Source organism: Vicugna pacos, chromosome 18 (genome assembly GCF_048564905.1).
Source record: "Vicugna pacos chromosome 18, VicPac4, whole genome shotgun sequence".
Classification (NCBI taxonomy): domain Eukaryota; kingdom Metazoa; phylum Chordata; class Mammalia; order Artiodactyla; family Camelidae; genus Vicugna; species Vicugna pacos.
In genome coordinates, this window is record NC_133004.1 from 42,518,512 (window position 1) to 42,532,659 (window position 14,148).

Sequence of the window (14,148 nt, forward strand, 5' to 3'; positions counted from 1 at the left end):
GAAAGGCTGGGGGAGCATCCTCAGACTCAGCCTGGAGCTGAGAAGGGGAGAGCCCAGTAAAGCACACACCCTCCTCCAGGCATCCTCAGCTCCCCTGGGGCTGCCCACCGAGGCCAGGCCCAGACTAACCAGAGAGGCCGTCCTCCTGCTGGAGGCTGCAAAGCCCCAGCCTTTCCTGCCCTCAGCCCCCGACAAGGAGAAAGCAGACACCAAGGCATCTTCCAGTGCACTTTAATCAAAATTCCACCATCAGAAGAGTTCTGGTAGCACACAGTGTTAGGATGGGCATGTCGGCTTGGTCCCACAAATGGAATTTCCACAGGTTTGCACTTCAAACATGTACGAAAAATAAAATATATAATATTTAGCTTTATAAATTTCCCCACTTAATCACTTTATCTTCAAAATAAATTACTTCCTCTGTCCAATAAATTAAGCAGCCTGGAGTCACTAAGCAGAATGGCACCCGTTTCCAGTGAAAGTTCTGGGGGAAATACTTGGGACGGTCAAATGCTTACAGGAATCAACATGAATTAAAACTAGCACGTTCCTCATGGGGGGCGGGGGGATGAGACATCAAAGCTGGGAAGCTGCTATTGGCTGCTCTTCTGTTGGGGGAGAAAAATCAATCTCCCAAACCACACCGAATGGTTGTAAAAGCTGCCACTGAACGTTTGGCACCAGTGGAGAAAAGACACCTTTCAAAGCCATACCCAGCCACGATTCCACCGAAGCATCGGTCAGAGGGAGAGGTGACAGAGAGGGAGGGGCAGCCACCGTGGCCCTTCTCCGCTCCCAGTTCCTGTTCCTAGCCCCCTCTCTGGAGCCACAGACACCCCTTCACCTTGGAGAAGGCAGGGCATTGTCTGGCAGCATGTCTTCCTCCTTAAAATCAAGAGGTCCATGGACAGAAAGACTCACAGCGTAGAGAACACCAAGAGAAAGGCCGTCCTAGGTAGGGAGCGGGTTGCTGCGTGCTCAGTTCACAGCAGGGTGCACTCAACAAACAAGGGACACGGCCACTCCAGCAGGATGAATGCACAGCCTTTGAAGGGGACAGACAGCGCACATGAGACACCAAGGATCAGAGACGGCAGGCAGGGCTCGGGTACGCTAGCATTTACAGGGTATCTGAACAGGGCCTCAAGGACAACAATCCCCCATAGCAGGTCAGAAATCTGCCCACCTGCAGTTCAGGGCTTCTTCTCCCCCCAAACCAAAAAATCTTGGTTAGGAACAAATAAGCTGGTGACCGAAGCTGCCACAGAACCTCAGTCTTAGAGATGTCCTGGGAATGGGCTTTGGGGGCCCCAGCCCACTGTGGCAGGAGCTTTATACACAGTTCCACTGGGGGAGCAAAGGGAATGGCCCGATCCGCCCCCATGACCCCAGAGAGAGGAGAAGGCGGCTACAAGTCAAGGAGACGCTCCTCACAGGTCTCCACTGGCCACTTCGAAGCCCCTCCAAACACATCGACGTTGTTGTCCACCCAGGGGATGACGTTGCCCGGCATGTTTGTGGAGCAGTTGGCGATGTTGATGATTTCTTGTGCACGGAGGACGCGGTCCCAGATGTTGAACTGGCTGAGCTCCCCGACAAAGGCCTGTGTGGCATCAAACCTGCCCCCAACCGTGTCCTGGGAAAGGGGAACAGACTGCATCAGGACAGGCTTGAAAGCAAACGTGGCTGCTACCTCTCCCAGCGCGTGATGGGCTTCTAGGGGAAGGATGCCAGCTTGGGCAGGAGATGGGGCCTGGGGCATTTTCCTGACTCGGACCACATGTCCTGACCACGGATTCCTGGCGGTTCCAAAGCATGCCAGGCCTGGGAGATGGCTTGACTCAAAACACCCCACTTCACGCAGGGGAAACTGAGCAGGGAGATACTTGCCCAAAGCCCCAGAGCTAGGATGAGACCAGGTCTCCCAGCTCCCAGCCCCTCCTGGGGAGAAGTACCAGGGAAGTGACGGAGGAGGGGGCTGAGGGCCCAGACTCCAGGCCCCCAGAGGACCTGGCGTCTACTCCCTCGCCTTCCAGCAGTAAATCTCAAACACAGATTGAAATGAGGACTCTTATCTGCCTGAAGGCAGACAGCCGACTGAGACTTCCTCCCCCTTGACGGCCAGTTCTCTGAGGGCAGCCTCTGAGGTCTTGCTTCCCATCTCCCTGACAGGCGTTGCTCTCCAAGAGCCCTCGCTGGGGAATTAGGGTCTTGACCCAGAGCCGACAGCTGCTGGAAGATGCCAATGCCAGCCAGCGGCCGGCATCCTGAGTCAATACTGGCAGAGGCCAAACAGCCGGAGAGATGACCCAGGGTTGCTACATGATCTTGTGACTCCAGGGACACTCCTGCTCACTTGTGTTGGATGGACTCTGTTCTGGGATCTGTCTGAACCCACCACACCGGCCTGGTCCCTGCCAGGAAGAGCAGGACATGCTCACACCCTGCCGTCAGCCCCTCAGGCCACAGGGCAGCACGGGCGGAGCAGCAGGGTCCGGCAGGCAGGCTCCGGCCCTGTACTACCCGCTGGGCAGCCATTCCCCCCAGCATCCCTGGGAAGGTGCCCATCTTGTGCCCCGTCTGCACCCACCTGCTCCTGCCCAAGGATCAGCACACCCCCTGGCTTGATGGGGTGCCATGGAGCCAAGTTCTCCCCGGTGCCGAGCTTCTCCCCATCCTGGAAGGCCTCCCACATGCCGTCCCGTGTCGTCCAGGTGACACAGATGTGGTGCCACTTGCCATCACTCACGAACAGGGGCAGCTGTGCGACCTGTGGGAGCAACGGGCAGATGACGGCCCCCTTGGGGTTCCCAGGAGTCTGACCTGCGGGGACCGGAGGCCCTGGGCCCACTGCTGCTCCCATCATGGGGATTCCCTCCTGATCTCCCCTTCTCTGCTCTGTGGGTTACATGCCCACCCTGCCCAGCTCAGAGAGACCCTTGGGCTGGAGACATCATGTGTGTCACAGACTCTGAAGAGGAAAAGGGGCAGCCTGGGTACAAGCCTCTGGCCCCAGGGTGGCCCTGCTTTCAACTGGACACCCTCGGACCCTGACTTGGCTGAGGGTCCAGGATACTGTGCAGACCAGGCAGAACAGCCCTTGCCCCCAACACTGGTCCTGAACACCCCTCGCTGGAGAACCCAAAGGGAAGTCAGGGCTCTACTGGGCCAACTTCTTTGGGAAACAGTCAGGAGAGGCATCTGCAGTCTGCAGGCAAGGCCCCAGCTGCCTCGTGGCACCCAGGGATCTGCATGTGTGCGTGTCCTCCCAAGCAGAGCATGTATGACCATGTGCGAACGTTGGGTGGGATGCACACAGAACGAGAGGGAGGGCCTTTCCGACCCGCACCATCTCTACAGAGCAGCTTGACTCCGAGCATCATGTTGCTACCGCTGGTGTCCTAGCAACCCGGAGCTTCCTCCCAGGAATCGGCTGTTTACATGACATCTAAACCGAGAGGAAAACAGGGCTCTCGGCCCTGCCTCATCCAAGGGCGCTAGTTAGAACAATTAATCCCCAGCTCAGGGACGTGGTCACTCCTGGAAGAAGCCCAGCAGGTGGACTCCACAGCACTTCCCACTTAAATAAACTCTACCAAGGGCGGTTCAGTAAAGACAGACTGAGTTGGGGGCCAGTGCCTGGTGCACACGCCTGGGGTTCCGGCAGCCAGGGGGTTGGTGCAGCCACTCAACACTCAGTTCCAGCAACGAGGATGTGAGAATGCATTCTGGGTAACATGGAGCCTGACTTAAGTTTAAGTGAGGCTGCTGGAGGGTTCCGCAGATGCCAGAGCCAATCTCTTGAGGAGACCACGTCCCGGAATGTCTAAACAAGCCAGTCTGTTAAAAAGGGACATTTGGTCTGGGAAAGGCAGGACTGGGGGAACAGGGAACAGATCAATGGTTGCTGTGGGATGGGACAGGGGCAGGAGGTGACCACAAAGGGGAGTGAGGAAATTTGGGGGGACGATAGAACTGTTTTGTATTTTAGTTGTGGTGGTTACATAACTGTATGTTTGTCAAATCTGGCTGAACTGTACACTAAAAAGTGTAAATTTTACTGTATGTAAATATATTTCAATAATCCCTCGTCCAAAAAAAGAGATGCTCATGAGAAATATCACACACTCACAGAGACAGACGCACACACACACACTCTCCCCTCATTGGTGCAGCGCTGGGGAACACCCCTCCCTAACCGGCCTAAGGGCCAGCGACAGTTCAGATTGGCACACAGAGACCCCAGCTCATTCTGTTTCTTCCGTGGCCTCTGCCTGTTCACTCTGCTGCTTCTTGGCTGGACTCACAGCTTGGATCTCCACAAGCTGCCTGTTCCCTGTTCCTTACCAATCACCTGCCCCCAGTGTAACTGAATCAGGGCAAAACCATCCCCACTACGAGGAGGACAGCCCTGCGGCCAGACATGGGACCCCCTGCAACATCCCAACCTTGGCCGCCACCGGGATGTGGGAGGCGGGAGGTGGGAGATGGGAGGCAGCCTCACCTTGTCATTGATGAGCAGCTCGATGGGGTTGTTGCCCCATTCTATCAGCACGATCTCGTTGGCCTGCCCGGGCACCGCGTAAGAGAAGGGGGTGCCGATGCCCGGCGAGGCGCTGGACCGCAGCCACAGGCAGATGGTGAAGGCATACAGCTCGGGCAGCGTCTTCTTGATCTTGCCATACAGGTAGTTCGTGCGGAGTGGGAGGGACACTTTGAACGCATCAGGCGACTTGAACGCACTGTTGCCTGCCGGGGGGAAAGAGGGGCCGACAGCATGTGAGCCCACCTCTTTCCCCCGGCAACCAGCACAGCCCAGAGTGGCAGCCCTCCTGGACCCTCACCCAAGCAGCGGAGCACAGGATACTGCCCGGACACTGTTCAAGGTGCTGAAACTCCAGTGGGAAACAGGCACATCCTTGCTCTTGGAAGCTTGAGGAAGCGGGTAGGGGCAAGCTGGATTTAATTTTCTGGTTAAATCAAGCCAGAAAACCCTTCTTTGGCCAAGTCCTGTTGACTCAGCTGTTTCCTTGAAATCTCGGCCTCTTCAGCTCAGCTTGGCCAGGGGCTCACCGGACTTGGGCTCGGAGGCAGGAAGTCTCACAGGGACCTAGGCCCTCTATAGACAGTGTCCATGTACTTCCAGCCCTGAAGAATCACCACTGCTGAGGTGAAGGGGTCAGGTGTCTGTGACCTGACACTACAACTTAACTCAGAAGCGCTTTTGGACTAAATCTTGGACATGAACAGCTTTGTTCACGATTTGCCTTCAACCGTCTCCTGCGGTTTGGAACAGTGTGGGGCAGAAGCGACCCTCCCCGCTGAGGTGAACTCACCTGGCCGGAGCCTTGACCCTTCGGGGCCTGCCGGGGCCAATGAGAAGCCCTGGGCTGTCCCCGTGTAAATGGTGCTTCTAAAGCCTTTTGAAAACAACTGGTGCTCTTAAATGAGTCTCAGTCACTTTGAATACAATTTTGATTTAAGCTTGAAATTAACAACAACAAAAATAAACACACAGAAGGCAAGCCTCTGTCTGCTCATCGCTGATCCCAAAGTTTGCAGGGGACCGCTGACTCCATGAGCTGTCACAGCAAAAGCGTCCCTCTTATTTAGGGACCAGATGCTGTCAGGGAAGGAGCCTCAGCACAGTTCCCTCATTCAACAAGAATTTACTAAGCACACAGGAGAGGCCAGATGGTCCCCCTCGCCGTCAAACACAGGCAGGGTCTCCCGGCCCGAAGCCAAATTGCCTATGTCACTAGTAGACTAAATTGGTCCCTTCCTTGCCCTTTCCGGAGAACAGAAGCCAGAATGCATAAACCTTTCTCCATCACCATCCCCCAAACTCACTTTCTGCCACAGTACGTAATACGTGAGAGAAGCTCTTTGGAGCCATGGTTCACACCTATCTAAGGACCTTCTGCAAAGAAGGCAGCAGGGCTCTGCATCACTTTTCCAACGTCCCTGGAACATGCAGCAGCAAAATACTAGACACTGGGCTTCATGTGTAGTATCTACTCCTATCTGCTGACTGTGCAGTCTTGCCCAGTCCATCCTGACCCACTAAGGCTGTGGAGCACCGGCTGAGGGCAGGGCCAGGCCAGAGCAGAGGCTGAGATGGGCCCCACAGGAGGCTGAAGCAGAGCTGAGAGAGAACCAGGAAGCCCCAAGCCCCCAGTTTTGCAGGTTGCACAGTGGAGGCACTGAGGCTCAGAGAAGTGAGGTGACTTAGCCCAGGTCATACAGCCAGCAAATGACAGAGCCGGGAACTGAAGTCCCTCTTTCCACGACATGCAGCTGCTAGTATTTAATCTGCAAATGCCCATGTTTTCACAAGACATGATTATCTAATAGTGAGAGATGGCCTCTCTCCCTGCAGGTGGGCAGGCTTACTGATTTAATAAGGCTCGGTGCTGGGAATGTCATTAGCTTGATGACAACAGATAGGTTTCATCAGAGCTGGGGGAGCCAAGGGGCAAAGGCGAAGCCTCTACCCTGAAAGCAGGTGCCCTCTATTTATATAAAACAGCTTGGAGGTTCAGAGGAAACTTAGTTAAAACCAATTAAGGAATTAAAAGGCCTGGCCAATAAATCAGAGACTGCAGGTGGCAGACAAGCTAAGGATGGGGGCAGCCTGGGGCCAAAGAGAGACAGGTTCTATTACTTCAGCCCTGAGCTGGGCTCTGCCTGCTTTGCCAGCCCAGAGTCTGGGGCCCCCACAGATGAGCAAGTCTCAAAATAAAGAAAAAGAGCACCCTGGGGACCTGGGGACCTGGCCACCAGAGCATTCACATGCAGGACTGGACGCTCACCACTGGGCTGGGAGGAGCCTCTCTCTCAGCGCAGCTGGAGCTCATGTGCCGCTCCAGGGTGCAGCCTCCAGGACTCTGGTCCTTGGGAGTCACCTCTAACCTCAACCCCAGCTCTGCAATCTGTTGGCCACGGGAATGTGGGTATCACTCAGCTCTCTGACTCAGTTCCCAGCTACGACAAAATCCTATCTCACTGGGTTATTGCAGGGGTTACAGAAGATACTGAGTGTGGAGCTCACAGCCCCATGTCTGGCCCAGAACAGGCCCTTAGTGGGCAGGGGATGATGGACTGAAGGCCAGAGTCTCCCAAAGCCCCCCACTTTGCATGTGGTTGAGGTCTGTCTTCTCTGGGCTTAGCAAGATGCTTCTAAGGAACAGGGTGTGTTTTCCATTCCTGGTATATTTGGGGCTGGAGCTGACACAGCCCTTCACGCTTGTCACATAGGACAGATATAAACTCATAACTGCCCAGAAGACAAAACTGTCAGCAAATGATCGCTTTCCGCGAAGGCTCATCCCAGGACTGGGTGGAGCACACAGATGCTAGAGTTCTCATGGTGGGGTCAAAAGGCAGGGGTCAGCAAAAGCTGAGCTGCTGCTCAGTGCCAGGCCCTGGGGGCTCTGTGAGAACAGCCAGCCGGGGCCATGCCCTTGCGGAGTCCAGCTCTAGATGGGACGCAGACCCCCCGTCTGTGCCAGATGAGCCCTGAGGTCTTCCCATAGCACGTACGAGCATGTGTGCAGGAATCAGGCCGGCTGGGCGAGGCCTGACTGTTGCTTCCTGGCTGTGGACAGACAGGCCAAGGATGGGGAGGAGAGTCACAAAGTGGCAGCTCATGTGTGGCCAAAGCCATGATGAAGGACCTCAGAGGAAGCCAAGTGAAACTCACAGTCAGTCTAGAGTCACAGACCAAGATGGGGAGGGTGGGATTACGTGACTGCTGCTGCTCACCAGGTGGTGGCTCACCTCGGGTCCCTCTTCCCCAACGACACATCTGGCTGAGAACCTCGGAACACTCTTCTCGTCTAGGAAACGGGTCCTGCCTCCACGCTGTAACTCAGTGAGCTTCTGTTAACCCACTTCTATTAACCAACCTCCTTGCAGGTACTCGGCCACTGCACCAAGCGAGGTACACAGCCACTAAGGTCTCTGGTAAAACCCTCCCCTCATTCGACAGCCACCCCCTTCAAGTCACAGAATGACTGTGGTGTCCCTGCTCCCTCGGCCTGCAGGTCCCAGGCCCCATGGGGGTGAGGCTGGGCTGGGGAAGGAAAGCCACCCTCCCAGCCCTGACGCCGCCTCCCTCCCGTCCTGTCCTGTGCCACAGGCCTGCGCTGCAGTGCTCTGCCTTTGCGGGAGGCTCTTGAGACCTACTGAACTTCCTGAGATCACCCAGCAGCAGTGGTGAGGCAGAGGACTTTTTTTTTTTAACTCAAGAATCCAAGTGTAATAATAAGGGGAAGGAAGGAAGGAAGAAAAGACTTTTCAGAGGAAGAGAACAGGAAAGGGATGCCGGAGACCTGTGCCTCCTGGGATGCTGCAGTCAAAGCGACTAAGGAAAATGAAAGGGAAACACCATGCCCCTGGGCGAGCCCATCTGGCCCTGCTGAGCCCATGTCTCTGAAAGAGTACCTGGAGATTCTGCTACTGGACACTCACCTACCTGTCCATAAACCCGAATAATGAGAAAATGCCTTTGTCAGGTTAGTGCATCTACAAAGCTTAGAATCCGACACCTTCTACCAGCAGACCTAAAACTTCACACCCAGAGCACCCTGAATGATCTAGGGCCCTTGATCCCTCCCCTTCCTGTCTCCTGTGCGAGACACTCACCCACCAGAGCGTGAGCAGAGAGGAGAAAGATACCCAGGATCTGCTGCAAGGTCTCATTAGAAAGAGACTGAAATGACCACATGGCTGGAGGTCAGGGATTAGGTTGTGTGTCCAAGCTGGTCCTGAGTGGGCTGCTTTTCCACGGACAATGCGAGCGGGGCTGGGGGCGGGATTAATCCCCGAGATGGTTATTGTCAGCCACCTTATTGTTTGCTCAAACAGCCACGAACCATCTCTACCTAGTGCTACAATCACTGCTAACATCGAGGCCTGACTACAAGCGACGAAAACCAGGCCACTCCCAGCAGCATCAGCCCCCTCCATCCCTCCCGAGTCCCTGACAAGTGCCAGCAAGGCCAAGTCAGCTCATCTGTGGGGGAGAAGCCCTAACTCTTGTGCACCATGAGATGACTCAGGTTGAGAAAGCAACACGTCGTCAGAGAAGCGAGAGGCAGACGGCAGAGGGGGACTGCTGCTCAGGTGGTACGGAGTCAGGCGGTTTTCTGCAGCTGGGGCTGCGGGTTCCGAGGTGACAGAAGAGCAGCCTTGGAGCCCAGCAAACTCGAGAGAAGAACCGCTGCCCAGGGTCAGCAGGAAGGGGTCTGGGGGTGACCACTCCTTGGGGGCCCAAGGGTCCTCTGTCAGTGGGCAAGACAGTTGTGCTGCTGGTCCCTTCCTGCCTGCTCTCCACTGCTCTGACCGGCTCCTCTTACAGACAGTGGGTTGGGGGCGAGATGGACGCCAGCCAGAGGGCGACAGACACACCAGCGCAGCACCCACCTCGCTCCAGCTCGGTCACCCTCTGCAGCAGCGCATTCAGGGCACTCTCGGTCTTCTGCCGGTGAGCCGAGGTCTCGTTGTGGAGCAGGGACTTCTCATCCTCCAGCTCGGCCACCTTGCGCAGCAGCTGCCTCTCCAGCTCCCCCAGCCGCCGCTGGAGCACCTCCCGAAAGTCCCCGGGCAGCGCCGCGGTAGACACGTTCACTCGGAGCTGGTGCTTTTGGCGGGGGGGGCGGGCACAAGAGGGAGAAATATTAAGGCCCATTAAAGAGAAATTGTGCAATGTAGCTCTAATGGCCCTACCACACAGGGAGACGCTTCCAAAATGGGAGTATTAAATCGTGCCAATGGCAGGAAGGAGAGCATTGCACTAATGCTTTTTTTTTTTTTTTGGTATGGAGAGGATTTCAAAGTCAGATAAGAATTACTTTGAAATTTGAAACTTGGGAATCTCATTTCTCCTCTCAGAAAGCTGTTTTTCTCCTCTTACTAAAAAGTCAAAAATTTAACCAATATCTATCGCTCTCAAGACCAAGATACATCTAGGATTTAAAAAAAAGTTAATCAAACGGTCCTCAAAGCTGATGAGCTTACATCTAGAAACGAAAGCGGCCCCCAAGTTCCACTATGGCACAAAGGTACCTTACTACACTTGCAGAGATGTTACTGGAAAATGAGAACTCTAAACCATGGGGACTACTCTGAATTCCAGGAACGTTTGCTTTTAATGCTGTTTCTAAACCCTCACTTTCTGTTTCTTTTACTCCTCTACCATTTTGTTGGTTCTGGACACTGCCTAGCCATGAGTCTTTGGCAAGCTATTTACCCCTCTAAGGGTTCCAAATTGTAAAATGCAGACTATACGATCTGCCTCGGCAGGATTGTTGCACAGGTTAAAATTAGACAAAATGCCTGTCGCACATTTAGTGTTCCAGAAATGTTAGCTGTTATTAACCATAATGAATGGAGGGATATACAGATGCTGGAAATACTGTATTTAGCCATCATGCCACAGGAAATTCTCAAATAATTTTGCAGTTAATTACCACCTGTAATTGAAACCTACTTTTGCTAAGAAGTATTTTGGTAAACGTGTGTAACGGAAACATCCACACTTCTTAAACAGGGAGGAAAGTAAAGACAGAAATTAAATGAAGATTTCTCTCTCTCTCAAAGTTCTAAACTGCATAGCTTTCCAAGACAGAAGGGAATAAGGTCCCTTCCCCCAAAGCAATCGGGAAGGGCACCTTAGATCTGTGCAATTTTGCGACAGAATATTTTTGAAGTTAACCAGGTTTCCCTCAAGGCGCGCCCGGTGTGGCTGGTGACCCTCCCGCCTTAGCCTCCCGTCGAGACCCCAGGGCCTCCTCCTGCTCTGGTCCAGTTCAACCCGATTTATAAAAGGAAACACCGGATGCCCAGGACTGCCGACTTCAAGTGGCAGCCTCGGGTCATCCGACACAAGCTCTACACGAGAGGAAAGAGAGAAGGCTGTCCCGGTTCTCCAGATAGGACCTCGGGAAGTGAATGGCTCCAGGGCGGGCAGTCCTGGCGCGCTGGGAGATTTAACCCTTTCCTTCCAGCAAGGAGTGGAGAGGAGGGATGCGAGCTATGCAAGTAAGTTCCGGATCTGGACAGAGAACGCCCCTGACCCCAAACCCAGCTGCTCTGCGTCCGAGAGGGTCCCAGCAGCTGCGTCCCGCACAGCCTGGCGGGCAGGACGACGTGCCCCTCCTCTGTCCCACGCCTCGGGGGCGTCCCCCCAGGGCCCTCAGGCCCCGCTACCTCGAGGCTCTCCAGGCGGTCCTTGAGGGTCTGCAGAGAGCGGCTGAGCTGTTCTACGACATGGCCGGGGTCCCGCGGCAGGTCGCCCATGGTGTCCTTGCCCGTGCCCACCTTGCCCGGAGCCTTGCCCCCCGCCAGCCCCTCGCAGCGCGCCAGTTTGGCAGTGAGCTCGCGGATGGCCTCGCGCTGCGCGCCCAGCGTCTCCTTTTGCTGCACGACGGTCTCACGCAGCTGCAGCACCGCGGCCCGGAGCTCCTCCTCGGGGCTCAGCGCGCCGCCCTGCATGGGCATCGCGGGCAGCGGACAACCGGCGTGCGCCGCCTCTGGGGGCAACGCCGTACACACGAAGCGGTTGCCGGGAGCCGGGCCGTCCTGGGCCCCAGCGGCCACGGCGAGCACCAGGCCGGCGGCCAGCAGAGCCAGCATCCCGCTGCCGCCGCGCTCACTCCAGCAATCGCCTGCAATCCGGTAAGCAGGCGCCGTCGGGGCGCGCGGCGGGGGCGCCTGCGCGGAAGGCTGCGGCCAGGCGCGCCGCTCGAGGGCAGCGTAAGCGCGGTAGCCTGTGGAGCCAACAGCCGTCGCGAAGCCCTCGCTTTCCGCCTGACTCTGCGCTCTGGCAGAGCCGGACCGGCGCGCCCTTTCTTAAGCTGGAGGGGCGGGGGCACCGGCGCGTGGGGCGCGGCGCCGCGAGCTCTGATTGGCCCGGCTTGGAGAGCGTCACGCAGGGGGCGGGGCAGGGCGCCTCCTCGCAGTTCCGCGGACCCGCGGGCGGGAGCGTGGGCCGGAGCGGGGAGCGCGAGCGCTGGGCCCCGGGGCCCTCAGGAAGGGAGGGCTGAGGTAAAAAAGGCCTTCGGATGCCTTCGGGAGCCCCAGCCAACGTGCCCAGGCGCCCCTTGGACCCGCCTGGGGACGCGAGCGTCGCGGGCTGTGGAGAAGCCAAAAGCCCCCAGTGCCCCGGCGTCCCCGGGAGCGCCAGGCCTGGCCCAGCGGTCGCCGCGGCCCCAGGGCAGGGGCGGCCCCCATTGGACAAGTGAGGAAAGTGAGGAGGCGCCTCAGGGGGACTCGAACCCAGGGCTGCCGTCGCCACCACCCGCGGACGGCGTGGGCCGCCTCGTCAGGGCCGCAGTCACCTCACCCTGAAGGCGGGAAGGAGACCCACGACGGCCGCCTCCGGGACGCCGGCACCCCCCCCCTCCCCGGACGCCCTCCGTAGCCGGTGCAGGTCCACCTCTTGGAAAGAATTCTCAGGTCCTCGGGGACCAGAAACAGGCTCCAGATGCCAACGGCGAGGAGGGGACACCCACACACTCTCGCGCCAGGTTGCCTCCAGCCAGGGGCGTGGAGTGGGCCGGAGCCACGAGGCCCCACGCGGAGCTCTCCCGTGGGGGCCCAGCGACAGCCCACCTGGCAGTGGCCTTATTCAGCAAGGCCTGGGCTCGATGGGGTTCATCCGACCGAGTCATCGCGACGGTGCCGCGTAGTGAAGCAGTGCCCCACCCCTGTTAGATGGGGTGGCCACCACGTCCAGTTTCCCAACTAGAGACCGCTGTCCTCAGATTCTTGGAGGGAACAGATATGAACAGAAACCCCCAAAGGCAGGAGCGAATTTGTTTCTGAATCTGGCCTGTGGTTTACAAACAAGTTCAGAGAGATGTTGATGCAAAGCTACAGACGGAGCTGGTTTACTGCACATTATAAATAGAAGCCTTAATTTTTTTTCTTCTATGTTTTTAAGAAATCCTGTGGCAAGGTCATTAATCATATTATCCATTATACCAGAAACAAATGAATTTGTCACTTCTGTACAGAAGCTGAGGTTGATTCCTGAAAACAAATTGTATCAAAATAAATGAAATTATTATGATAATATAAAATAGACTGCGGTGATTAATCTCCAGAAACCAAATTTTGACCTGCTTTGCACTTCAAACAATAGCTTCTGTTATGTAAATAGTTGTGGGGTTTTCAAGGATAATGTTGCTAAATTACAAGGAAAGTTCTATACATGAGAAAGCTCTTCGTGGATAAACATTAGAGAGAGGAAATCTGATCTACACAACACCCAAAGCAGAAGACAATGGAAGTAATGATGGTTCAGGTAAGAATATTCATTAGTAAAAACCATATGGGGTTGGGGTGGATGGTTAATGGGCCAATGTCTCTGTTGTTCTGGATCACCCAGAGATACTCATTTTATGTCGTAAGTATAAACTTGAATAGACTTATTCCCCCTACATCCTTCTTACTTCAGTTCCTTGAAAACTCCAGAAGTTTAAATGAGCTCTGACATACGCAAATTATAATAAAGAAAGTAAACAAGATTGCAAAGCATTTCACAAAATGTTACATTTTAGATTATTCCACAATTCACCAAATCCAGACATGTTCAGATAAGGTTTGACTTTTCAGTTTTCACTCATAGGTTTGATTTTTTTAAACGCATAGACCTTGGTGGATCTTAATTGAATGTGACAATTAGGGTAGTATGCCTATATTTTCCCATATATCCTTTCTTGGCATAGACTGATACATTCATATTTGCAACGACTTGAAATAAAGGTTTGTTCCTTTAATAGTCAGGTAAAATCAAGTGTATTTCCAGAATTTTAATTTCCTCCAGAATAAAGAAAACAGTGTACAAGAAGACATGAAACTAACAAAACATAAATCCCAAAATATTTACTCTTAAATTTCTCAAAAGATTTCCCGTATAAGAAGTGGTCAGTGAAACTGCCAAAACCCAGATGGAATGACCCAGGCATTTAAGAAGTTATTTTCTTTGGTGGCAGTATAATTAGAGGGCTTAGTTCATAGGGTATATGCTATTCAGGACTTTATTTTGTCTTCCTGGTGCAGTGAAAAGTCTCCTGACTTAGGAACAAGTCCTCATACCAACTCTGTCACTAGTTAAGTGGTTTGGGGCAAGTCATTTCTCCT

At 54.8% G+C, this 14,148-nt stretch overlaps 1 protein-coding gene and 1 long non-coding RNA gene across 2 annotated transcripts in view; one reads left to right on the forward strand and one right to left on the reverse strand.

Annotated features, from left to right (window-relative positions):
• Positions 1 to 215: 215 nt before the first annotated feature.
• On the reverse strand, positions 216 to 11,816 carry NPTX2 (neuronal pentraxin 2). The gene is made up of 5 exons (XM_015244525.3): positions 11,212 to 11,816; positions 9,427 to 9,643; positions 4,505 to 4,749; positions 2,591 to 2,770; positions 216 to 1,636 (listed from the first exon to the last, which is right to left on the reverse strand). The coding sequence occupies exons 1-5, from the start codon at positions 11,635 to 11,637 to the stop codon at positions 1,409 to 1,411; spliced, it is 1,296 nt and encodes a 431-aa protein (XP_015100011.3). The 5' UTR covers positions 11,638 to 11,816; the 3' UTR covers positions 216 to 1,408.
• A 158-nt stretch (positions 11,817 to 11,974) lies between these two features.
• Positions 11,975 to 14,148, forward strand: part of LOC140687163 (uncharacterized) — a 58,927-nt gene continuing 56,753 nt past the window's right edge. Inside the window, exon 1 of the long non-coding RNA XR_012061316.1 lies at positions 11,975 to 13,309. This is a non-coding gene — a long non-coding RNA (uncharacterized lncRNA). The remainder of the gene's footprint in view (positions 13,310 to 14,148) is intronic.